This window comes from Pangasianodon hypophthalmus, chromosome 9 (genome assembly GCF_027358585.1).
Source record: "Pangasianodon hypophthalmus isolate fPanHyp1 chromosome 9, fPanHyp1.pri, whole genome shotgun sequence".
In the NCBI taxonomy this organism is placed as follows: Eukaryota; Metazoa; Chordata; class Actinopteri; order Siluriformes; family Pangasiidae; genus Pangasianodon; species Pangasianodon hypophthalmus.
Genome location: NC_069718.1, coordinates 28,030,277 through 28,057,445, shown reverse-complemented (window position 1 = coordinate 28,057,445; position 27,169 = coordinate 28,030,277). Strand labels below are relative to the sequence as shown.

At 37.6% G+C, this 27,169-nt stretch overlaps 2 protein-coding genes across 2 annotated transcripts in view; both read left to right on the top strand.

Moving 5' to 3' along the window:
- Positions 1–20,986, top strand: part of LOC117597947 (NLR family CARD domain-containing protein 3-like) — a 76,881-nt gene extending 55,895 nt beyond the window's left edge. The window contains exons 3-5 of the mRNA XM_053237012.1: positions 18,493–18,547; positions 18,713–18,917; positions 19,206–20,986. Of these exons, the coding sequence (XP_053092987.1) occupies positions 18,493–18,547; positions 18,713–18,917; positions 19,206–20,986 (2,041 nt within the window). The remainder of the gene's footprint in view (positions 1–18,492; positions 18,548–18,712; positions 18,918–19,205) is intronic.
- A 2,486-nt stretch (positions 20,987–23,472) lies between these two features.
- On the top strand, positions 23,473–26,452 carry LOC113523754 (ribonuclease inhibitor-like; the record flags this gene model as incomplete). The annotated part of the gene is made up of 4 exons (XM_053236579.1): positions 23,473–23,687; positions 25,282–25,452; positions 25,679–25,855; positions 25,998–26,452. Coding segments are annotated over 4 exons (657 nt in total), but the record flags the coding sequence as incomplete, so codon positions are not given.
- Positions 26,453–27,169: the final 717 nt, after the last annotated feature.

Sequence of the window (27,169 nt, the reverse complement as noted above, 5' to 3'; positions counted from 1 at the left end):
TGGGCTAATCCGAAGGTCACATGAAGTTTGGAGCTCTGTAGCAATTGACTGTGAAGAAAGTTGACGACCTCTTTGCACTATGCGCTTCAGCTGGAATTCACTGAGCTCCTGAGAGCGGCCCATTCTTTCACAAATGTTTGTAAAAACAGTCTGCATGCCTAAGTGCTTGATTTTGTACACCTGTGGCCAGGCCAAGTGATTAGGACACCTGATTCTGATCATTTGGATGGGTGACCGAATACTTTTGGTAATATTGTAGATCCTTATGGAACTCCAAATGAAATATCATATTGTCTTGAGTGACTTCCCAATTTATCATAAAACTGTCTACCACACAACTATGATCTGAACCAGCTTAGTACTGCTCCTGAGAGACCTACCCAGTGTTCAAGTCTGTGTAGAAGAATATCATGGTCTACAGTATCGAAAGCTGCACTCAGGTCAAGAAGAACAAGAATGGAAATGTGATCAGAACTGGCTCTTAGCCACAGATCATTTAAAATCCTGACCAAATGCATGCACACCACAGCTCATTTGTAAGAAAGTGTTTTAACATGAAAGGTGAGAAAAAGAGATCTACACTGCATGCAGGTGATCATGGACACCGAGCATCACACAGAGAAACTGCTGTGTTTAAATAGTTTAAAGGTCAGAAATCTCTCAGACTGATGCACTCTTCAGCATCTCACGCTACAATCAGTCACTTCTCTCTGTTTGAAACGTGACAATAACAAGAAATCCAAGCACTGATACACTTGGACATGCACAGGAATGGCACAAGGTTGTTGTGTTGGTTAAATTAGTGCTGGCTCTAAAGTGTTGAACAGCATTTAAAGAAGATGCTGTGACAAACAGAAGTGATTTATAAGCCAGCTTTCATCCTCCAGAAGAATCGTACTGGTCTCTAAATATCTAAATATCTCTAACAGTGTGCTCTAGATCTTCTGTCAGCTTACTGCTATACACAGACAGACCGGCCCTTCCTCCTTTATACAGATGCATTTCTTTTGTCTTAACTGAATGACTTGCCTTATTTGTGTTAATTTAGGAATTTGTGTTGTCTTGCTTTTGAAATTATTTATTTCCTATTTAACATTTCTTTAATTAATGCCATTAATATGAAACAGAGTTTCACAAAGTTTCATTAAATTGGTGTGTAATTGAAATAAATAACATACTGACAGTTGCAAGATTTGAATCCGATCAATCAAGCTTCACCTTATTTAGTTTTGTTTTGTCAGTAAATTGACACAAACGCAGGAGCTCTTGTCCCCAGTGAGACCCCTAGCACACAGGAACAGGAGTCCAGTGTTGATGCTATTTCCCCAAGCTCCAGCTCAGTCCAGAGCTCCTCCATAAGTGCCAGATGAATGTGAAAGTAGAGGACAGTGAGGTGTTGGTGGAGAAGCACTGGGTTGAGGGTCAGAATAAAGACCAGATAAAGCAGCTATGCACATACATAAAGAGCTAGCTCTTGTGCTGAGTGGCCAAGCCCATTTAACTCTGATCCAACACCTCATCAACCTTTTCTCTCAACATCTTGTAGATGTTCAACAACATTACATTTTTAATTTACACATTAAAGATTTTCTGTGTAAATGCTCCTACACAGGGTTTTGAATAAATTCATTCATATCCAGTGTGATAAATGAGGCCCAGTGTTTTATAGGAGTAAAAAAAATTAAAGGTTGTATTTTCATATGGTGTGGATTAGCATTGTTTCTGATGTTGAGCTGTGTGTGTGTGTGAAAGTTATAAGATTAAGGTCCAAAAACAATCCAAGGTCCAAGAACAGCAACCGTCTCTGTGAAATTCAGTTTTGTGTTAATGCTAAAATGTCTACATCACTTCTCACATCAGAACAAGGTACATTTATTTCTACAGTGTGTAAATCAGTGTACATTACACACACATTTACTTTAATAACATGCCAGTACTAGTCGTACTTTACAGTGAGGTCAATAAGCCAATTTCTCTGATGTTATCTGTCCTCATGGAGCTGTTACCATTTTATAGACCTGTTTCTATTGTTCTGTGGGAGCAAAAATATTCCAGAAAATGTTTGTAATGGAAAGTAAATGTGTGCACAATGTACACTGATCTACACACTGAACACACTGTAATGAAGCAGTAAAGGACAGTGTGTAAATGTGTAAATGTTCTCCAGCAGAACTTTCCCCAGAGCTGCTGAACACACTGTATGAAAAACTCTCTGCTAGAAATAAAGAGACGTGTTTGTTCAGAGTGGCCTCTCTGTTATTATCTTGTTTCAGAAAGTTAAATACATCGTCTCATATGAGCTGAGACACATGGATCTGTCCAAGAGCAGTCCAAGTTTATACACAGGCTGTTCATTTTATATTTTTATCCTGACATTAGAACCTTGTGTTCAGGTAGACAGTTTGTTTCCCAACTGATGGAAACACCTCATTTCACAATCAGAGAAATAAATCAAACATTTCATCATTTCTCTTCCAGCCTGCGTGAGTGTAATCTGACAGAGGAAAGCTGTAGAGTTCTGTCCTCAGTTCTCAGCTCAAACTCCTCCAGTCTGAGAGAACTGGACCTGAGTAACAATAAACTGCAGGATTCAGGAGTGAAACTGCTCTCTGCTGGACTGGAGAATCCACACTGTACACTGGAGAAACTGAGGTACACACACACACACACACACGCACACACAGGTCAGATTATCACTTTATCACCAAGTACAAAAATCATTACATGCAGAAATAATTGTGTGTGTTTTTATGTAGCTGTAAATTTTAGAATATGATTTAATATTTGTAAGAAACTGAAATGTGTTTGTGAGAATCAGATTTACTTCCTAGATTAATTCTATATCATGAATAAATAAAAACTGTACTCATGAATTGTAATTATAGCTGTTTGGATCTCGTGTCTCTGCTAGAGGTGTAACACAATATTATTATCTTTATCTGTTTAGAGCTCAAAATATTCATAAAACAGGAAGTGGGTGTGGTCTGTACCAGAGGGTTTATCATGTGAACCCTATCACTATGCCCTGAAAAACAGTGAAAAAATCAGGCTGCTGCAAAAAGAAAACATTTTTCATTCACAAATTATAACCAATTTTTGTTCATTTATTTATTCATTTATTCATTGGGGTTTATTAATTATAACTTTATTCAGCTCCTGAACCAGACGTCCTGTGGAACTTTCTGGAAACCTTTTTATCTTCTATCTAATGTGACTGAGTAAAAAAGCTAACTATGTTTCAAAACAATAATGTCTTTCCCAAATAAAGAAACTGTTATTTACTGTTGACAACAACAGCCACCTAATAATATTTGATCAGATTTACTTTAGCTTTTGTGTTTGTTAAATTCCATAAAGTTCAGAAAAGCTCACTGGACACACTCCTATAAATGTGCTGATGTGGTGTTCTGTCCTCTGATTTCTATGTGTGACAGAAACACACTGACATTTCTGTTACATGTTAAACTTTAGCTGTATTATGGCTGTGTTTGTGTGTTTCTCATCATTTCTCTTCCAGTCTGTGTGTATGTAATCTGACAGAGGAAAGCTGTAGAGTTCTGTCCTCAGTTCTCAGCTCAAACTCCTCCAGTCTGAGAGAACTGAACCTGAGTGAGAATAAACTTCAGGATTCAGGAGTGAAGCTGCTCTCTGCTGGACTGGAGAATCCACACTGTACACTGCAGACACTGAGGTACACACACACACACACACACAGCAGAGTTTTAATAAATGCAACAACATTCAGTTTTCATCTCATCTACTTATAGTGATCTGATATATTTTCATTGTTGTGTGTGTGAGATGGAGAGTAAATGTACTATATATGAAGATTTTGTGTAGTTCATGTTTTCAATGCTAAAACTGAGTGTGTTAAGTGTGAGAAGGTTTTCTTTCTTGTAGGATGTGGGGCTGCAGTATTACAGATGAAGGTTGTGCTGCTCTGGCTTCAGCTCTGAGGTCAAACTCCTCATCACACCTGAAAGAACTGGATCTGAAGGGTAATAATCCAGGAGAATCAGGAGTGAAGCTGCTCTCTGATCTACTGAAGGATCCACACTGTAAACTGGAGACACTACAGTGAGTTACTGACTTACTGCCTCTTTACTGTACTGTCTTGTATGATATCGAATAATATTCACTGTATACTTTATAATATTGTCACTGAGTGCGTGTGTGTGTGTTGGTGTTTATACTGATGATGTTTGTTTACACTGATGCTCTTCTCTGTCTTTCAGCATTAAGTATAATAAACTCACCAGGACTGGCGTATGACAGGAGTCTCACCTCAAACCTCTTTTCCAGGATAAAGCAGTTTTGGCGAAGCGTTAGAACGCGTCCCACATTTCCAGCAGTTTGGGAGCTGAATCATTCATATTCAGATGTAGAAGTTCCATAACAATAACCGGGACTGATCACATCCTTTTATCCACTCAGCTACAAGTTACTTCAGGCTTTAATAACATATTTTACAATCCAAAGTCAAATCCTTCAGCATCTACACACAACACAGAGATATCATCACATCATCACACTGATTACACAAATACACATCCATGTGTTGTAGCTGTTTATAGCTTAGTTTTAGCTCCTTATTTTTAACTATTTTTTTCAGTGTGTTTCTGCTAAACATGGATTCTTTCATTTGTTGTAACATGACAGTGAAACATCTGTTTCTCCACAGATGATTTATTCACAGGAAAACTGGCTTGAACATGCATCTTATTGCTTACAAGGACCATATCCAACGATATAAATCTGCTTTAAATACTGCACGCTCCAGTTACTATTCTGCCCTCATTACCAATGCATCCTCCCATCCTAAAACAGTTTTCTGTAGTCAATAAACTCACCAACCTTCCTGCACCTGTCATGAATAACTCGGACCTTTGGGAGTCATTCTCACACTTCTTCCAAAATAAAATCAATAGCATCTATAATCTCTTTCCAACAATGAACTCCCCTATCCACTCACATGACTTCCCCTTTGATTTTGCACCTAGTACTTTTACTGATTTTGACCCTCCAACCCCTGCTTATATCTCTGAGCTACTCAAAAAATCTAATCCATCTTTCTGTCATCTTGATCCTGCTCCTACTGCTCTACTCAAAAACACTGCACCTGTTATTTCGCGGACTATTTCACTTCTCATTTCTCACCTTCTCAGCACTGGTGTTGTTCCTCTCGAATTAAAAACTGCAGCTGTCACACCAGTGTTAAAGAAACCCGGCCTTGACCCCTCTGATATGGCCAATTACAGACCAATTTCAAATCTTCCGCTTCTCTCAAAGCTACTTGAAAAAGTTGTTGCTGCTCAACTTCAGTCATATCTGTCATCTCATAACCTCTGTGAATGTTTCCAGTCCGGTTGTCGCACTCTTCACAGCACTGAGACAGCTCTTCTTAAGGTTGTCAATGACCTTCTTATGGCCACTGACTCTGGCTCCATTAGCATTTTAATTCTGTTAGATCTTTCCTCTGCTTTTGACACTATCTCTCACAGTATTCTAATCTCACCACTCTCTGCTCTTGGTATTTCTGGAACTGCCCTATCTTGGTTCACTTCTTACCTGTCTGACCACCAGCATTACATCTCTGTCTGCCAGGCTAAGTCCTCTACTGCTCCTGTCCCTCACGGTATTCCTCGGGGTTCTGTTCTTGGGCCTTTACTCTTCATCATCTATATGCTCCCTTTAGGTAACATTATTCGTCATCACGGCTTTAACTTCCATTGCTATGCAGACGACACCCAGCTCTATATCAGTTCTCAACACAACTCTCCTTTTCCCACCAACTCCATAACAGCTTGTATTAACGATATAAATGCTTGGATGACCAGGAACTTTCTCAAACTCAACACTGATAAAACAGATCTACTACTTGTTGGTTCACCAAAAAATGTTGCTCCTTTCTGTGCTGATAATGTTAACATTGCTGGGATTTTGGTTCGACCTTCCTCCACCGTTAAAAACCTGGGTATAATCTTTGACTCCTCTCTCTCCTTCCTGCCTCACATTTCTTCACTCACCAAATCTGCCTTCTTTCACCTCCGTAATATTGCTCGTTTACGTCCCTTCTTAAATATCAATGACGCTGAAACACTGGTTCCTGCCTTCATCACTTCACAACTAGACTACTGTAATTCTCTTTTCTATGGTTTACTAAACACAACATTAAATAAGCTCCAATATATCCAGAACTCTGCAGCTAGGGTTCTCACTTTTTCTAAGAAATCCTCCCATATTACTCCCATCCTACACACACTTCATTAGCTACCCATTCGCTTCCGTATTCAATACAAGATTCTCCTTATCACCTTCCAAGCACTTCATGGTCTCGCCCCCCCATACATTTCTGATCTCGTTCATACTTACTCCCCAGCTCGCACATTACGCTCTTCAGACACTGGTCTACTGTTAATTCCACACCACAGGTTAGCATTGTTTGGTGGACGAGCGTTTTGTATCTCTGCCCCCACACTCTGGAATTCTCTTCCCAAAAACATACGTGATCTTTCTTCATTACAGGATTTCAAAACCCACCTTAAAACACATCTTTTTCTTTCTTGCTTTTCTGATCTCTGACTGTTTGATCTGACCATTGCCGTGGATTTTTTTTGTTTATTTCCTTTGTTCTTTGTCTGCTGTCATGTTTATCTATTTTCATATTGTAAAATGACCTTGAGTTTGCAGAAAGGCGCTATATAAAATAAACGTATTATTATTATTATTATTATTATTATTATTATTATTATATTGATTTAATCCTTTTTTATTAAAATAATTGTTCCTTGTTTGCTAATCATATCGTAATCATAGCCAGACTGCATTCTATTCACTCTACTCACTCTATTTCCTAGCCACTTCCTATTGTGTTGCCTTCTTGAGCATCAGTGAATGTTTGCACCTTTTGTAATAGTTGTGTTTGAGTCCGTCAGTTGTCCTCAGTGTGAAAAAATGGGTTTCACCATCATATAGCCACTGTTGGAAAGGGGTCAAATATGCAGAAGATGCAGGAAAACCAAAGAAAGTGCAGGACCTGGAGGATTTTCTGAAGAACAGTGGGCAGTTTAACTGCTCAGGACAAACAAGGGACTCATGAGTGGCTCATGCAGGGCAGTACTAAATAAAAAACAAAATGCAATTTTTAATGATCCCTCTTTTTTAATTATTAATATTTTGCACATTTTACATTTATTTCTTTCTTTTCGTTCTTTTTGTATATGCACCTGTAGATAAGCTTGCCATGACTGGATTTTTCTACTTCTTGAGCACTGTAAATAAAACATCACATTGCAACTGAAAACTGCTGTGTGTGGGTCATCGGGTTATTCCTGTTACAGACCATTATCCCGTCTTGTAACAGGTCTACAAGCCCCGCTGCCATACAAAGGTGATTAAATAATGTGTGGCATTGTAGTGGGTAATGTTGCAGTCTCACAGCAGCAGCATCCTGACTTCCATCCTGGGCTCCATTTTATTCCAGGGCTTTGAATATACATGATCAAATCATGCTGCTGTACAAAAAACAACTGTGTTCATACAAATCCATTCATTTACATGGAAACTATGTTTACATTTTAAATCAAGTCAATTCAATAATTTCAGTTTTTTTAATGTACATGACAACCAAAGGGAATACATAAGGTACATTAAAAGTTCATTAAATTTAGTTTATGCAAATGTGTAAATCTGTTCCACACAAATGAAATATTTTACTTCAACATAAATTCATCTCTTACACTTAACTTGTTAACTTATTGTTTTCATGTGAATTGATTTACATGAGCACAGATTTAAATGCAGTTTGCTTCATTTGTTTTTGTCCATCTAACATGATTAATAAAAGCGATCTGTAACCCTCACAGCCTGAAGCTGAAGCTCCAACCTAAGACACCAGCGTTGTGAAGTGGCCAAGCTTCCCACTGCCCCACCGAGCCACAGACACTTTCATTAATCCAGTTAACACTAGAGCAATGGATCACACTCACTCCATAGAACTGTGAGGAGTTTTCTATAGAAATCAGCAGCTTCTGACGTTTTTGAGGTAAAACTGCACACAGCTCCAAATAACGAAGAACTTAGTGAATAATGAATGGGTCAGGTTACTGATTAATTTACAGATGAGATTATGTGGTATGTTGGTTATGAAGGGTTTTGGGAAATGCTTGTTAATTAAAGAACGTTCTTACAAAGAAGATAACAAAGTACTTAGCGTTATGAACATTTTGGGAAACCCATCCCTGTTCAGTATTATTAATAATACTTATCAATGATAAACTAATGCAGCTGTTTATTTATTTGTTTGAGTATTAGATGATTGTAAGGGTTGTGTGAAATGTATTTTGCAGTTAAAGAGGTAGATTGTAAGGGTTGTGTAGTGGTTGTGTTGTGTAAGGGTTGTGTAAGGGTTGTGTTGTGCACTTTTTCACTTTGATTCATTATTTAATTTAATATCAGCAGTTCTTCAGTTACATTACTGATGTCATGACATGATACCTGCTTCATCCAGGTAAATATCCATAAGTTCTTTAATGTCCTCAGAACTCAACATTCATTTCATCCACAAAACCCTATTAAATACAATCAGCTTTTTCACTGTTTCTGTTTAGGAATTCAGTACTTGTCTGTTTGGGAATTTGATACTTAATATGAGGGGTTTTCAGTTATTGTTTCTCATTTTGCCTGAGTTGGGTGAGTTATGAAGCTGACTGAACTTCATCAGGAAGCGCATCCACTGACTGATCAACCTGCAAACTGCACGTATGCATGAAGACAAACTCAAACACACTGCATCAGCATTCATCTAGAGCAGAGTCACCATCCAACACCCTGAACTGCACGAGGACAACTCTTCCAAAAGCTGCATCAGTGCTTCTCTCTCTCTCTCTCTCTCTCTCTCTCTCTCTCTCTCTCTCTGGTTGATGAATAATATAAATCTAAAGGGTGTTGTGTGCGGCGCTGTGTGTTGTTGTGGATGGATCTTGACTGCCATCGTGTGGCCAGGTTTAGGAAGTGCACGTTCCCAGAACCACTGCTGTTTATAGCCGCAGGTTATTAGTCTATATTTGTAACAAATAGCTAAAAGAAGTGTTTGTCAGTGATGTGTGTGTTGCGTGTTAGATCATATATTAAAACATGATCACAACAACCAACAACAACCACAGCAACAGCAACAATACTACTACTATTAGTACTAGTAGTGTAGGGCAGTGGTGGCATTTGTGAGTGAACTAGTCGTGTGGTAAAATGTGGCTCGATTAAAAGTGTACACAGACTTTGATGGTGATCAGCTGAATGATGGGCTACTAATAAGATGTTGTGCTGCTCCGCGTGACCCGGAGTTATAGTGGACCTAGGAGTGTAGAATCCGGGCCTTGAGCCCACAGACATGCTCAAAAGGAGCGTCTCGTGTCTGTAAAGGGAATGTCAATGTTTTACAAACACACAGAGTACTTTTACTAACCTCCTCACACTGATGGCTGTTTGGCTGTATGTTTTTTTTTTTTTTTTAAATACATGCTCAAAAAATAAATAAATAAATAAATAAATAAATAAGGGGGAAAAGCTTCTGACTTGATATCCAGAGATTATTTATGGAGCGTTATGGAACATTATGACTTTCCAAAAGACTTTATTAAAATGCTAAAAGCTTGATGTAAAAAATGAGCAGTTCAGATGAATGTAAACGGTTATTTAACGGATCCCTTTGAGATAAACAGAGGAGATCAACAAGGCTGGCCTTTGAGCACTGCACTCTATATTATAGCCATTAGGCCACTTTTCCACTAAATAAAAGAAGATCCAAGAATACAGGGCGTTAAAACTTCAACAGGGAAAAAAGAAAAAGTCACTGCATATGCCGATGATATTCTGCTCTTTATAAAGAGTCCAAAAGAACTAGACGGAATAAATGAACTGTTTAAATGAGATGAAGAGTCAGGAGCCAAATGACACCAAAATAAACCGGAGGCAGTATGGATAGGAAACAGATTTCTCCCAACTTTAACCATCCAGATAAAAGCCCAAATCTAATGACTAGGACTGACCATATCGGCTACTAAATGTGTCGAAGGAAACTGGCAGAAACAACAACAAGAGATTAAGACAGAAATCCATCATTGGAAAGCTGCGAATTAGAAAACTAGGATTCAAATAAGCAAGACCTTCATATGATGGAAACTGATGTTTTTAAGACTCGCAGTTAGATGTGAGGTGAAATGGAGCTGTTTTGGAACAAAGAAAAACTGTGCTGTTGATGATTGTGATGAGGATGAGACAATAGACCATTTATTGCTCCATTGCTCACACTCAGCTGAGATATGGCAAGAAACCCAAACATCTAGGACTGAATATCAACACACATGAAAAGACAATAATGTATGGAATATTTGAAAAAAAAAAAAAAAAAAAGCCAAAAACATAAAAGATTTTTATAGGCTTATAATGTGTATTGTTAAGTATAAAATGTGGAAAACAAGGTGCACAATGATCAGGAAGCAATGCCATCTCCCAGCTGAGACGCTTTTTAAACTAATCTTAAATGAACTAAAAAGACAAAGGACAATGGAGCGAAGATCTAAAAATAAATCTCCATGGTCTTTATTAAAAATATGATCTCTGGAAATATTTAAGGGAAATAACTATGTAGATATAATCATATGATTGGACTATGTTGTAAATAGTTATTTTTGTATATTTAAAAGTTTGTAATGTTGAAGAATTACTGTAACAAATTGTGAAATATTTAAACTGTGTAAATGTTCAAGAGTTATTGTAACAATTGCGAATGTTGAAGATTTATTGTAATAAAGTTTGATTTAAAAACGCAAGACCGGCATTTTATTTTTATTTATTTATTCATTCATTCACTCGTTTATTTAATTATATAGTGTTTTTAACAATGGACTTTTTGTCACAAACCAGTTGTTACAGATATCCAGATATAAAAAGTAAATATAAACCTTTTTTTTAACATTTCCATGTCAAGTGCTGAGAGGCATGAAGATATGTTCTTAATAATAATAATAATAATAATAATAATAATAATAATACTAATAATAGTAAAGAGTTTGATTACAGGTTGCAGTGATCAAGTTGCTGAAAATAAGAAGAGGAACTGAAAATAATAATTATAAGAAATAATACAGAAAGACTAGAGTAAAGAATGCAGGTTGGTGAATAATAATCTAAAGGGTGTTGTGTGCAGCGCTGTGTGATGTTGTGGATGGATCTAGACTGCCATCGTGTGGCCAGGTTTAGGAAGTGCACGTTCCCAGAGCCACTGCTGTTTAAAGCCGCAGCTTATAGTGCTGCTTCACCGTGTATTTTCAAACCGCGGCTGCAAATAAAAGCTTGGACAATATAAAGCTCTTTATTATTTGTGTTCTGGTTTTGTAATTTGACTCTTTCCATGTTTCAATTTCAGATTTAATTTCTCTAATCACCAGTGACCTTTATCTCAACTTCTCATTTGTTGTAGAAGAACTTTAGCATCGTGGATTTATTTAAAGCACCTGTTTGTAGACCTTCATTATATATAGAGCTGCTAGTAAATCTGCTCTTTCACTAATACACACTTTGTAAAACTGACTGTAAGCCATCAGGTCCCGGGCTTTTCCCATCATTCAGTTGTGACTCTGCTGGAATTATTTCATCAGTGTTAATTGGGTTACCTAGTGGTGTTAAATTAGGCTCTTTTCTGCTGACACGTGATTGGCTGATTGGATAATGACATGAATGAGCAGGTGTTCCTAATAAAGTGGCCGATGAGTGTAGTGTACAGCATGTTAATGGCAGTAAAACGCTGTTACTGTGGAGTGGATCTGTACTGAACTTGTCTCCATGTCAATAATGGCTTTTCTGGGCTCATCTCCTGGAGGATTTCATTTATCTGGTGAAAATCTGCAGATTCACAGCACATGTAGTCTGCTCCACTTCTGTAAACCATTCAAACACTGCAAATCTTTCTCTTCTACGCTTACAAGCTGATGGACATTTTTCCAGATGTTTCCTGCACTAACTGAGCTTCATAGTGTTTCTCTTAAAGCCTTGTTGATGCTGATGTTATACACACACGCCACTTTATTAGGAACACCCCTTACTCATACACACACACCACTTTATTAGGAACACCCCTTACTCATACCCAGAGAGCAGAGAGACGTCGATTCAGCGTCTATTTTTAGTTTTATAGGTCATCAGTTATCAGTCATCAGTTAATTTCAGACTATTGTCACAGATAAACGATGGGGAAAGTCAGGTGTTGTGTGTAAATCCGACTGCCCGGCTGGATCCTACACCCCTTCACGTGCACGCGCACAGTACCATCGTGTTTCCTGTAGATGGCAGTAAAAACACAAAGTTCACTCAAAGCCTTCACTTTTCATCCAAACGTTCAGTTAGATGGAGAACTTGTGCATTTTCCTGTAGATGGCAGTAAAGACTCTGAAATTTAATAACTCATATAACACACTGAGAGCTTATTTGTGCTTTTTTCTTTTTGTTTTCTCTTTTTTCTGCTTGGAAGTAAAATCAGTATGTATTGGTAGAATTTTACACTAAAGTGTCGGATGCTTCACAAAAGAAATGTAGTTTGTCAATAAGACAACACTCTTAACTCTTGTAATGATGTAAAAATGTACACATTAGTGTATTAGATTTGTACAAAGCCTCGAATAGATCTGTTTTATTTATGGATTCATTTATTTAATAATATACTGAAGAAACTTGTTAAAAAGCCATGTAGACAATGCTGATGCTAATAACTCTTAGCAGGAGCCTGTTTTTCTCCTCATGTGTAAAGCTGTAAGTGATGTGAAGGATTGTGGTTTATGAGGTTTATGAAGTGCTGTGAGGGTTTACTAAAGAGCTCTAGAAATAAAATAAATAATAACAATAGTTACTGTGAAAAAATACTGTGAAACGCAAGTAGAAAACAAACAAACAAACAGAAAAAGTAAAAGGGAGGGGGAATGGAACATGCCAAGCTGGGACTATTCGCAGGGCATGGGTGCTTGGTAAGGCGTGGCACTTGCCCATTTCAGGAGAGACCACTTTGCGCTGCCTTAATCAAACACCAAGAGATAGAAGAAAACAGAAGCTATTTATGGAGCAGATAATCACTACACTTCTCGATCATGGTAGATTAAAAAAATAAATAATAGTAAAAAGTAGAATAAAACCTCTTCTAAACAACTGTACATGCTAAAAGAAAGACATGTAGTAATGAATATTTCACTATATTCAGTAATTATTGTTTCATATTTACTACAATACCTAATGAGAAATTATGTTTTTAATGTTTTGTTTTTGTTGCCGAGGTGCATTATGGGAGAATTCCAAAGTTCCATTGCATCCTATACGTGTCTCTTAGTTCAATGCTTTGTTCTTTACGTGTTTTTCACACACAAGCGGTAAAAATGTTCACAAAGGGGCTTCAGTACTCTCGAATTAATATCTGTAAAAACTGGCAACAATTTTAAGAAAAGGACCTCAAAAAAAAAAGAACACAACTACAAAAAAATTAAGAAAAAAGAAAGATTCCCGCGGTAGGCGAGAAAACACTCAAAAATATTACCAAGTACAAATGAGGATAAGACAGAAATAATCCTAAAATAATAAAATAACACACACAATAACCCTGTGAATAAATCAGGAGAAGATCCTCAGGCTCCTCTCCACCTTCTTATTCACATAACTCAAATACAGAACACAGAATAAGCAGGTCATGAAGGAACCGAGACAAATAAATAAAAGGAACCGAGCAGAATGTACAAGACCAAACCAAAGAAAAGCAAACCAACAAAACTAAATAAAACCAGGCCAGTAGCACAAGCAGCAGTCAGCCGCACAAAGCGGACAAAACAAAGCAGCAGTGCGGAAAATGGCGCCCTGCAGAATCACTGCACTTCCTTTAACCCGGATTATTCTCCTTCATGTGGACACTACACCCGCGCCTCTACTAGCGCTCCAAGCCGCTAACACACACACACACACACACACACAGCTTCAGCCTGCCAGTAACACCCTGAAACCCGGAAGGGAAACGCCGGGAAACGGCTGCACCAGCGGACCACATCAACAATCTTTCTGCATCAGCCAAAACCTCAAAGCGGAAAAGGGGGAACCCGGAACAGGCGCTCCTGCGGAAATGACGCAGCCCATGATTGGACACCCAAACACTCAGGGCGTGATACAATAACTGGGGAAAAAGATCAGTGCAATGCCCCATATCCAGGCCACTACAATATCCGCTACACTAGTATAGTTTTATCTTACCCATTCCACTTTCCCCTACTTTTAAAACATGTCTCCCGACAACTTATACAGGCTTGGATCAAAAAAAGCATCTGACTTTATCTCACTGGAATATTTATGGAGTGTGATGGACCACTACAGGTTTCCCAAAAACTTACTGGTGTGCTTAAAACTCTATAAAAAAATCAAAAGTACAAATTAATATCAGTGGATGTTTAACTGATGCTTTTGAAAAACACAGAGGTGTAAAACAAGGCTGTCCTTTAAGCCCAGCACTTTATATTATCACAATTAGTCCACTTTTACACAAGATAAAAACAACCCAAGAATACAAGGAGTATTTAGACTTATAAACACCTCTGTAAAACACTTAATAACAGAATAATGGTTGTGGGAAATTGCAGGTAGTATTATATTAGTCACTATGATTAATAATATTCCATGCTATAAGGTAAACAGACTTTTTGTGTAGTGAGTGAAGTGTGTTGTGTAGTGAGTGAAGTGTGTTGTGCTGGATGGATCTTGGTTACTCTCGTGTGGCCACATTTCCAAACTTGACTCTCTGCATTTGCAGTAAATAACTTGGTTCAAATAATAAAATGATTTAATAAATTAAATGTATCAATGCGTGCTGGTCTTTATTTGGGGTTTAATCAGAATAATTTCATTGATGACAGCTGTATGATAATTACTTTTGAACATGAGGTTGAATGTGATTGGTTCATTCTCTGAACACAGCCACACCCCCAATTATGCAAACAGGTTACTGTAACTTTTATTTTTCCTATTTTTCCCTGAAATGTTTCTGATGGATTTTTACCTATTTAATTTTTAATTCATCACAACCTGGGAAGAAATATTTCTGTTTTCAAAGAATTATTGCCTCTGGCTCCAGGTTCAGTTGAAGCAGGTCTTCTGATTTGCTCAGCTTTACGTCACTCATAGTCATCTTTGTGTTGATTGGTTGAAGTGTTGACAGTGGGCGGGGCATGAACTCACACAGGTGCAGTCACGTGGTCTTCAGATTAGTTAGTTAATTATCTAAATGTCTTAATTGTCAGAGAAAATGCTGCAATAACCTGAAAACACAATGGAAATGGTTTACAACAAATGGAAAAGTTTCAGAACAATGCATGAAAAAAAGCAGAGCTCATAAGCTGAGTAAGAGTTATCACATTAGCTGAGTTATTCATCTGACCAGTGTGTTTATAATAGCCTCCTTCATCACTTTTATTCTAAGTAACATTATTTATTCACATAAAAACTACTTACACAATAATCCTCACTAAGATCAGGATACTCGTTCTCATTAAGATAAAACCAGAAAAAAAATATTTTACTGTAAAAACTTAAGTAAACTTATGCAGCTTATGAGTTCTGCTTGTTTTTCTAATTCTTTCTTTCTTTTTGTATTTTGTCTTTTTAAACTTTTATATCTGCTGAGTATTTCCAGTACTTCCTGTTATTTTAAATTTTTTATGTTTATGACAGTTACTTGTGCGCAATTTAATGAAGCCATGAGATACTAAATCAAGGTAATGAAATCTTAATGTCTGTGATGTAGGAGGTTTTACAACCCTTTTAATTCTCTATTCTCTGTATTTCCAGATGTTTTCAGAAATTGTATATCATTGACCTGATCAAGGACTTCAAACAAATCCTGATTACTAAACTTGTAAAAGGTAAAGAGCTCATTTTGTTTTTTATTTACATGATTTTGTTTAGACCAGCTTTATCGTGGCTTTTGCTCCATGGATCAGATAACAATCTGATAACAATCCATATTCGTGTGTGTGTGTGTTTATTACCCTACCTCACTGCCCTTTGCCCTCTGCAGAATAAGCCAGGTAGACGGTGTCAGTGAAGGTGAAACTCAGAAGCTCCATTTTGTGTCGAGGGGAAAATAAACCATTTCAAGAGTAAAAACACAGTGAGTATCTAAATCTAAAGCTATAATATATAAACACACTGAAGTGACACTAGAGGCAGAAGAGTTTTGTGGGTTTGTACTGAAGGTTTAATGTACACAGGTTGTTTTAGGACTTGATACCGTGACTATTTCCTGTAAGTGAACTCTGTGCTGATACAGGGTTTGATTTAACACACCGATGTTGGAGTGAAGTTAACGTGTGTCCTGCTGTAATCTGGAGAAGGAGACATGACCTCCAACATGAGTGTGTCTGGAAAACAGGACTTAAAGAAAGACGATAGGTGAGTTACTTTTCCATTCACCAGCAATAAATACACACCATCTCATGGGAACAGATCTGTATCACTAAACACTCACTAGTTAACAGAGGAACTAAACTTTGCTTTAAGGTGTTTAATAGCAGTGAATATATCACTGATCTGATGTAAGAACAGTTTAGAGAAATCATTCACTGAGAGAAGAGTAAAAAGGACTGTGTAATGTGTAGCATAAGAGCAGCATAGCTTTGAGTCAGTGAACTCTACAGGCTTTAAGACCCAGCTGAGTCAGTTAGCTGTGATTGGGACTCCTGACATCAGAGTAATTCCTGAGGTATGAGGCGAGTCTCCTGTTTGAATAAGTGTGCAGACTGTAGCTGAATTAAAAAGATGGAATTCTTGGTGTTTAATGATGAACACATTGTTTAACAGTGCTGAGACAGCAGAGTATTAATTATTGCTGATATTTCTGTTGTAATTCTAGAATGATGGAGGGAAAGAGATCAGACTCACCAGAACCCAGCTGTGTGTCCATGAAGAGTGCCCAGTCAATGGGATTTCCACTTAACTTCAGAGACAGAGACAGTTCTACTGATGTGAGGTCAGTATAGTGAGGTGTTTTACAGCAGTGTTCCACCTGATCAAACTCACTCGTCTCATTATGAAGCCCTTCATGAGCTTTATCAGGTGTTGAAGCAGTAAAACACTAAACTGTGCAGTGCTGCAGCTCTCGGACTGGCAGTGAGGAAAACTGCTTTAAGAGTTCAGTTCAGCCTGCAGTCCCTGAGCTGGAGGGTCTGTGGTGCTACAGAGGAACATTTACACCTGGGAAATTAATGACAATATAAATATTTTATTCATTTATTCATGCATTCAAACATTTGTTTCTAAATATGTTAGTGTCAGTTAGGAAATTCTGAAATCAATGTACTGTGTTAAGAGGAGAGTGTTAAAGGTGCAATACGTGATTTTTACATGTACATGGCACCTAAGAATTTGCGGAACATGAAAAAACAATGGTCATGGCCTCAGCACAAGTGTAAAATAAAAACCCATTTGGAAATCTGCCTTACAGACTGGAAATGTTTGGTCGGGCCTCGTGTCAGTCATCTTATAGACACTCCCTAATGTCCCTTCACTTCAACAAATCCAGTAGATTTTTTTTTCATTACTAAGAGAGTTAGATAAGGAAATGCTTTGGATTAACCAAGGTAACAAGCAGAGTACCTGTGTAACATGACTAGATAATAATTTACTTAGCCATCCTGTATATAAACTAGCCTATAGCCATGCTAGTCACTGCTGTTAACAGCTAGTGAAAGTGATTTAGCTATGAAAGAGAATCACAGATGTCCAGCATTGAGGCGTCGAGTGGAACAAAATCAAAAAAGAAAAAAAAAGAAAAATGAGCTAGTCAGTTGGAGGAAGATTTTCACTTTATCACCTACTTCTGTATAAGAGCTGTGTGCTGGGTAAATTATAAAGCATAATTAATTAAAGTCATTTGTTCTATAGAGAGAGAGCTCCATACATCACTTCCTTATTATTCTGCAGTGTCTTACATTTATGCTGTGTATTATTATTCTTACTGCTCCACTGTTCTTTATTATACATTTCTCCACTATTCTGTTATTCTATCGTCATTATTCTGTAGTTAGGGATTTTTATCACATAGCTCTAAATAACAAAGTAAAGCAATGCCCTTAATAAATAAACTGCCTCCTTCATTACTAGAAAGTGATGCCATGCTAATGCTAATCCTCACTAATGATAGATGAGGTTTATTTGATAGTTGGTACTCTAGCTGAACTTCACTCTACAGGCCACCATAGATCCTGGCGGTGGGGCTTTGTGAATATGGCAGAAATTGGGGGCGGGCTTAAGGAGTCAAAATAAATGTCGAACCACATACTTAATTGTTAGAGACCTGAACTTTAAAAAATGTACCTCAAGCACTTTTAAATATCTTTATCTTTGTATTTATTAGTGTGTGTTTTGCAGCTATGAATACATATAGTCCATATTACATGGTGTTTTGTTTGTTCACAGACCACAAAAGAAGAAATCAAACATCAGCAGAAATCAGTTGGACTCCATATTCAAGGTGTGTGTGACTTGTGTTGTTTTATCAATGTGCAGCAGCATTATGGGTAATCAGACAGTTGTAAATGTGGTAATAGACAGAGTTTTTTTCTTTTCATAAAATAAAAGCATCTCTCACTATGTAAGATTATAATATTTAGATCTGTTACTGTGTGTTTCTAACCAGGAACTGGAACACAAAGTCATCACTCTGATAAAGAATGAGCTGGAGAGGTTTAGGAAGCTCCTGAGTCCAGATTACCCAGCATGCACTGAGAGGAAGGTGGAGGATGAGGAGGACCTGCACAGTGTCAGAGAGGGAGCGCTGAAGATCACACTGCACGTCCTGAAGAACATGAACCACACAGATCTCGCTAACACACTGCACAACAGTAAGAGCTCTGAGTCATGGCTTTATTCCATCAGGTTCACTTTAGAGAGAGGAAACTGTTTTAGATATTTACACTTTTAATTTTAAGTTTAATTTTAGTATCATGTACATCTGGTGCTTTTCTGTTCTGTTCGTGGTCCAGCTTGTGGTTACTCTTTACAATGGTCCTGTTCCTTTAATAATATTTAGTACATGAATCAGGATTGAACAGAAACTTTTGAAAGAATTTAACATTTTATACTGTGCTCAGTGGTTTTGCACTAAAATATGTTATTACTTTGTTTATTAGAGTCTGTGGTCTCTGTGTATCAGGCCAAGTTGAAATCCAACCTGAGAGAGAAGTTTAAAAGAATTAATGAAGGAATCTCACAGCATGGAAGCTCAGCACTTCTGAATGAGATCTACACAGAGCTCTACATCACAGAGGGTTGGAGTGGAGACGTCAATAATGAACATGAGGTGAGACAGATTGAGACAGCGTCCAGGAGACCAGCAACACAGGAGACACCCATCAAATGTAATGACCTCTTTAAAGACAAGTCCATCAGAACTGTGCTGACTAAAGGAGTTGCTGGAATTGGAAAAACAGTCTCTGTGCAGAAGTTCATTTTGGACTGGGCTGAAGGAAAAGCAAATCAGGACGTCTTCTTCATGTTTCCACTTCCCTTTAGAGAGCTTAATTTGATGAAGCAGCAAAACCTCAGTCTCATGAATCTTCTTCACCACTTTTTCCCAGAAATGAGAAAACTAGAATTAATAGACTGTGACACCTACAAAGTGGTGTTGATCTTTGATGGCCTGGATGAGTGTCGACTTCCTCTAAATTTCCAGAACAATGAGAGATTGTATGATGTGACAGAGTCAGCCTCAGTGGATGTGCTATTGACAAACCTCATCAAGGGGAATCTGCTTTCCTCTACTCTCCTCTGGATAACCTCTCGACCAGGAGCAGCCAATCAGATCCCTCCTGAGTGTGTAGACCAGGTAACAGAGGTACGAGGGTTCAGTGATCCTCAGAAAGAGGAGTACTTCAGGAAGAGGATCAGTGATCAGAGCCTGGCCAATACAATCATCACCCACATGAAGTCTTCAAGAAGCCTCTACATCATGTGCCACATCCCAGTCTTCTGCTGGATTTCAGCCACTGTTCTAGAGAGAATGTTGGGTGAAGCAGAGAGTGGAGAGATCCCCAAGACTCTGACTCAAATGTTCACACACTTCCTGATCTTCCAGATCAAACACAAGGACCAAAAGTACCATCAGAAATGTGACCCTGATCCTCAGCAGACCAGAGAGAGTATCCTGGCACTGGGAAAACTGGCTTTCCAACAGCTGGAGAAAGGAAACCTGATCTTCTATGAAGAAGACCTGAGAAAGTGTGGCATTGATGTCAGAGAAGTGTCAGTGTACTCAGGAGTGTGTACCCAAATCTTCAGAGAGGAGTTTGGGCTTCACCTGGGGAAGGTGTTCAGCTTTGTGCATCTGAGTGTTCAGGAGTTTCTGGCTGCTTTCTACGCATTTCTCTGCTTTATTTTTAGAAAGACAAATGTGCTAGTGGAGCAAAGTGCTGGACTTAATTTCTTCAGAAAACCAAACATGTCTGATTTCCTCAAGAGTGCAGTGGACAAGGCCTTACAGAGTGAGAATGGACACCTGGACCTGTTCCTCCGCTTCCTTCTGGGTCTCTCCCTGGAGTCCAATCAGACTCTCTTACGAGGCTTAATGCCACAGACAGGAAGCAGCTCTCACAGCAAACAGGAAACAGTCAAGTACATCAAGGAGAAGATCAAGGAGAATCCATCTCCAGAGAAATCCATCAACCTGTTCCACTGTCTGAATGAACTGAATGATCATTCTCTAGTGCAGGAAGTACAAACTTACCTGAACAGAGGAGATTACAGACGTCTCAGTGGAACCAGACTCTCTCCTGCTCAGTGGTCAGCTCTGGTGTTTGTGTTACTGAACTCAGAACAGGAGCTGGATGAGTTTGATTTGAGGAAATATGACCGATCAGAGGAATGTCTTCTGAGGCTGCTGCCAGTGGTCAAAGCCACCAGAAAAGCTGTGTGAGTATTTTTATTTATAAATGTATTACTGCATGGTTTGTTATTTTAATGTAACATTGAACTGTGCTGTTTGGATTAATGCTTGTTAACAGTTACTCTAATCATCTTTAAATAAACACATTTTACACTAACACAATATGTCTGTACTGAGGACTGAGCGATATGGACATAATTTTATGTCACGATATGGATAATTTTATTCTGATCATCTTTAAACAAACCTCTGGTACTGTTACAGAAGATTGTTTCACTTTTTACACTATAACATTATGTCTGCACTGAGGGCTGGGTGATATGGACAAAATCTTATATCGCAATTTATTAGGTTTTGTCTAAAATTGCTGAAAAAATATTTACACAAAATAACTCCATACATTCATGATTGTTTTTTGATCATTTTTAAATTAAACACCAGTGAAAGGCACTTTTCCTTTTCTCCCTTTATTTGGAAGTAACATTGCTCAGAACTATCACAAATGAGAACAAGAGAAATATAACACTTGTAAAATGGGAACAATATGAATACAAAATGTAAAAAGTAAATATTGAAATACTCTGTTCAACCTCAAGGATTAGGAGTCCAATTGCACCTCTGTTTTGAGGTACCAGTTCTTCATATTTTTGTTGGGCTGATGCCTGTTCTGGGACGGAGTGTTGCGGGGAGTTTCACTCTGTCATGGTCCTCCATGCTCGTTTTTGTTTTTATTACAGCACACTGATGATATCTCCTAGCCAAAAGCTGAACCAGTGTCTGTATAAAATCTGAGGTCTCAAGGTGACAGATTTGTAACTGTACGAGCACCGAGCACAATACACACAAACTGTTTAACATATAAAAAAACATATTGAAATTTAACATATAACTCATTGTAAAGTATGACTAGTATTGGCATGTTATTAACTGGTAGTGTACAGTTCTATAATTCTTTATTTTCTGTAATAAAATGCACTATATCTGCAGTGTTGGTTGTAGAAACTTGAACACAGATCAGAGTGTATTGTTTGTAGGCTGCTCGCTCTCACATGTGTGTGTTATGTACATGACCTAATGGTCTTATAATAAATTGTAGCTGAGAGATTGTGGAGTGCAGAAAGACGTCCCTGCTCCTGTAAATGTGCTGATGTGGTGTCCTGTCCTCTGATTTCTGTGTGTGAGAGAAACACACTAACATTTCTGTTACATGTTAAACTTTAGCTGTATTATGGCTGTGTTTATGTGTTTGAGATCAGTGTTCTGAAATTTCATCATTTCTCTTCCAGGTTGTGGGGGTGTAATCTGACAGAGGAAAGCTGTAGAGTTCTGTCCTCAGTTCTCAGCTCAAACTCCTCCAGTCTGAGAGAACTGGACCTGAATTACAATAAACTGCAGGATTCAGGAGTGAAGCTGCTCTCTGCTGGACTGGAGAATCCACACTGTACACTGGAGATACTGAGGTACACACACATACACACACACACATTAATCTTACAGCATCAATTTATCACTAAATATTACATACAGAAATTATTGTGTGTGTGTGTGTGTGTGTCTGTGTGAGAGAGAGAGAGATACAAATATATATTCAGTCTTTCTTTCTTTCTGATTTTAACTGATTTTTATGTAACTTTAAATTTTAGGTGTTACATGTTTAGATGTTTAAATGTTTGTTTAAAAAAACTGATGTGTTTGTGAGAATCAGATTTACTTTCTAGATTAATTCTATATCATGTATAAACAAAAACTGTACTTATGAATTGTAATTATAGCTGTTTAGATCTTGTGTCTCTGCTAGAGGTGTAACACAATGCTAATATCTGTATCTGTTTAGTGCTCAAAATATTCATAACTGTTTTCATATTCGGGTTTAAACAGGAAGTGGGCATGGTCTGTACCAGAGGGTTTTTCATGTGAACCCTATCACTATGCCCTGAAAAACAGTGAAAACATCAGGCTGATGCAAAAAGAAAACATTTCATACACAAATTATAACACATTTATTTATTTATTTACCTACTTACTTACTCATTTATTTTATTTATTATTATATTTTATTTATTAATTTTATTCAACTTATTCCTGAACCAGATGTCCTGTGGAACTTTCTTGAAAGTTTTCTATCTTCTTTCTAATGTGACTGAGTAAAAAATCTAACTGTGTTTCAAAACAACAAAGTTTTTCCCTAATCAAGAAACTGTTATTTACCGTTAACAACATCAGCCACCTAATAATATTTGATCAGATTTACTTTAGCATTTGTGTTTGTTACATTCCAGAAAGATCAGAAAAGTTCACTGCACACGCTATCAGAATCTGTTATAAAGCTGGACATGGTACCGGCTCCATGAGGACAGATAACATCAGAGAAATTGGCTTATTGACCACACCCTAAATTTTTGGCCTGTAAATGTGCTGATGTGGTGTCCTGTCCTCTGATTTCTGTGTGTGCGAGAAACACACTGACATTTCTGTTACATGTTAAACTTTAGCTGTGTTATGGCTGTATTTGTGTGTTTGAGATCAGTGCTCTGATATTTCATAATTTCTCTTCCAGACTGCGTGGGTGTAATCTGACAGAGGAAAGCTGTAGAGTTCTGTCCTCAGTTCTCAGCTCAAACTCCTCCAGTCTGAGAGAACTGGACCTGAGTAACAATAAACTGCAGGATTCAGGAGTGAAGCTGCTCTCTGCTGGACTGGAGAATCCACACTGTACACTGGAGATACTGAGGTGTATATACACACACACACACACACACACACTGCAGAGTTTTAATAAATGCAGCACCATCCAGTTTTCATCTGTGGTAACTGTAATTGTAGTGATCTGATATAATTTCATTATTGTGTGTGTGAGATGGAGAGTAAATGTACTGTATATAAAGATTGGCTAGCACTGAAAATATACAGCGAGTTAAATAGATAGATAAATATTTTTTTATTGATCAGCAAGGGGATATTTAGGGAAAAATAAAATGAAACTCCACACAGTCACCTGAGCTGTGAGACAGCAGCTCTACCACTGTGCCGGCTGTTTCCACTTGTATCAGTCGCTGAATAAAATAAAAACAGATGCACTTATCCGTGCTGTACAGCATATATGCCTAATCATGTATTTCAGCATCACGAGAAAAATAAGTTGTGATCTGGAGAATATAGAAATGGTTCTGTACATTGTAGCTAGGTCTACACTGTCTGCATTTACATCTCCTCTTTGCCAGAGCATATGTTTGTAGAAATTGGTTTGATTTAATTCCATTTTTTTTTTTTGGGTTAAAACAAGATCTTGGCAACTGAAGACTATATAAATCAGCCCCAAAATCCCACCAGCTGACTTGTTTTTCTCATCTCAACTTTGTTCCAAAACAGGCACAGTATGGTGTAAATCTGGCAGCCCTACCAGTGGCGTCTTTCCCCATGACTCACACTCTGAGAGGGCGGAGCAATTAGCATACGAACAAAACATTTCAGTTCTACATTTAAAATTACATTCAAGATACGTGATTCATATTTAAAATTTATATGTAACAGTTACATTTAGTATTTATGTTTAAAATATTTAGATTAATAAAATTATTCTTTTTTATAATATTTATATTTAATATTTATATTTAATATTTATATTTAACATTTACATTTTATATTTACATTTTTCCATTTATATTTCTATTTAAAATTTACAGTGAAATTTAGAACAATGCACACCAACTATTTTACCATCTCTGTGAAATTCAACATATAACTTTGTGTTATTGCTGAAAAATCTGCATGACTTCTCACTTTAGAACTAAATACATTTATTTCAAGAGTGTGTAGCTCAATACTCATTGCATTCATTTTCCTTAAAAACATTTTCTGGAATATTTTTGCTCCCACAGGACAATAGAAGCATGTCTATAAAATGGTAACAGCTCCATGAGGACAGATAACATCAGAGAAATTGGCTTACTGACATCACTGTAAAGTACGCCTAGTACTGGCATGTTATTAACTGGTAGTGTAGAGTTCTATAAATCTTTATTTTCTGTAATAAAATCTGCAGTGTTGGTTGTAGAAACTTGAACACAGATCAGAGTGTATTGTTTGTAGGCTGCTCACTCTCACGTGTGTGTGTTATGTACATGACCTAATGGTCTTATAATAAATTGTAGCTGAGAGATTGTGGAGTGCAGAAAGACGTCCCTGCTCCTGTAAATGTGCTGATGTGGTGTCCTGTCCTCTGATTTGTGTGTGTGAGAGAAACATTTCTGTTACATGTTAAACTTTAGCTGTACTATGGCTGTGTTTGAGATCAGTGTTCTGATATTTCATCATTTCTCTTCCAGTCTGCGTGAGTGTAATCTGACAGAGGGAAGCTGTAGAGTTCTGTCCTTAGTTCTCAGCTCAAACTCCAGTCTGAGAGAACTGGACCTGAATTACAATAAACTGCAGGATTCAGGAGTGAAGCTGCTCTCTGCTGGACTGGAGAATCCACACTGTACACTGGAGAAACTGAGGTACACACACACACACACACACACACACACACACACATAGCAGAGTTTTAATAAATGCAGCAACATCCAGTTTCCATCTGTGGTTATTGTAATTGCAATGATATATTTTCATTGTTGTGTGTGTGAGATGGAGAGTAAATGTACTGTATATAAAGATTTTGTGTAGTTCATGTTTTCAATGCTAAAACTGAATGTGTTAAGTGTGAGAAGGTTTTCTTTCTTGCAGGATGTGGTGTTGCAGTATTACAGATGAAGGTTGTGCTGCTCTGGCTTCAGCTCTGAGGTCAAACTCCTCATCACACCTGAGAGAACTGAATCTGTATGGTAATAATCCAGGAGAATCAGGAGTGAAGCTGCTCTCTGATCTACTGAAGGATCCACACTGTAAACTGGAGACACTACAGTGAGTTACTGACTTACTGACTCTTTACTGTACTGTATTGTATAATGAATAATATTCACTGTGTACTATATAATATTGTCATTTTGTGTGTGTGTGTTTGTGTTGATGTTTGTTTACACTGATGCTCTTCTCTGTCTTTCAGCATTAAGAATGATAAACTCACCAGGACTGGTGTATGTCAGGAGTCTCACCTCAAACCTCTTTTCCAGGATAAAGCAGTTTTGGTGAAGCGTTAGAACCCGTCCCACATTTCCAGCAGTTTGGGAGCTGAATCATTCATATTCAGATGTAGAAGTTCCATAACAATAACCGGGACTGATCACATCCTTTTATCCACTCAGCTACAAGTTACTTCAGGCTTTAATAACATATTTTACAATCCAAAGTCAAATCCTTCAGCGTCTACACACAACACAGAGATATCATCACATCGTCACACTGATTACACAAATACACATCCATGTGTTGTAGCTGTTTATAGCTTATTTTTAGCTCCTTATTTTTATCTAACATTTGTTTGATTCTTTCAGTTTGTTGTAACATGACTGTGAAACATTTGTTTCTCCACAGATGATTGATTCACAGTTGTGATATTGATTTAATCCTTTTTTTTATTAAAAATATTAATATATATTAATATTAAGATATTTAGATTTTTTAACTAAAAAACTGTAACTAAAAACCTTTAGCTACATGCACTATATATATTTCTGTCATTTAATACAGTTTTGTATACGTGTTGTGTGTATGTCATTTACACTATGTGTAGTACAAAATAAACAGTGACTGTGACTGAAACACAACAGTTCAGGTGTGTGAGGACTGTACTGTAATTACTCTTAGCATGGACCACTACCAGGACTAACACGTGTTCCACCACACTGAGAAACTTCAATGTTGTGTCACGACTCGTGAACTCTGAGCTGGACTTTCTGACTGTTCATGAGGAATCTTCTCGTAACCATGGTGACAGTGAGAGTCTCAGCAGTTCAGAGTGAACATCTCTCTGCTCTAGTGTACTCGCTGTTATTGCACTATTTAGGGCACATGATTCTCCAGTGTAGGGAGTAGGGATTAGGGTGAGTACAGCTGCGGGACATGTATGGAGATAAATTTGTGCCAAAACTAACAAACAAATCTGTGTTAAACAAACACAATCTGCTTTGCAAAGGAAAACTCTACTCTCAAACAGAAAGCGATTTCCAAATACAAAGGGCAATTTGAGAGAAAATGCAGAGGCATAACAAATAAATGTACCGTGTTTCACAAATATACTGCTCAAAAAAATTAAAGGAACACTTTGAAAACACATCA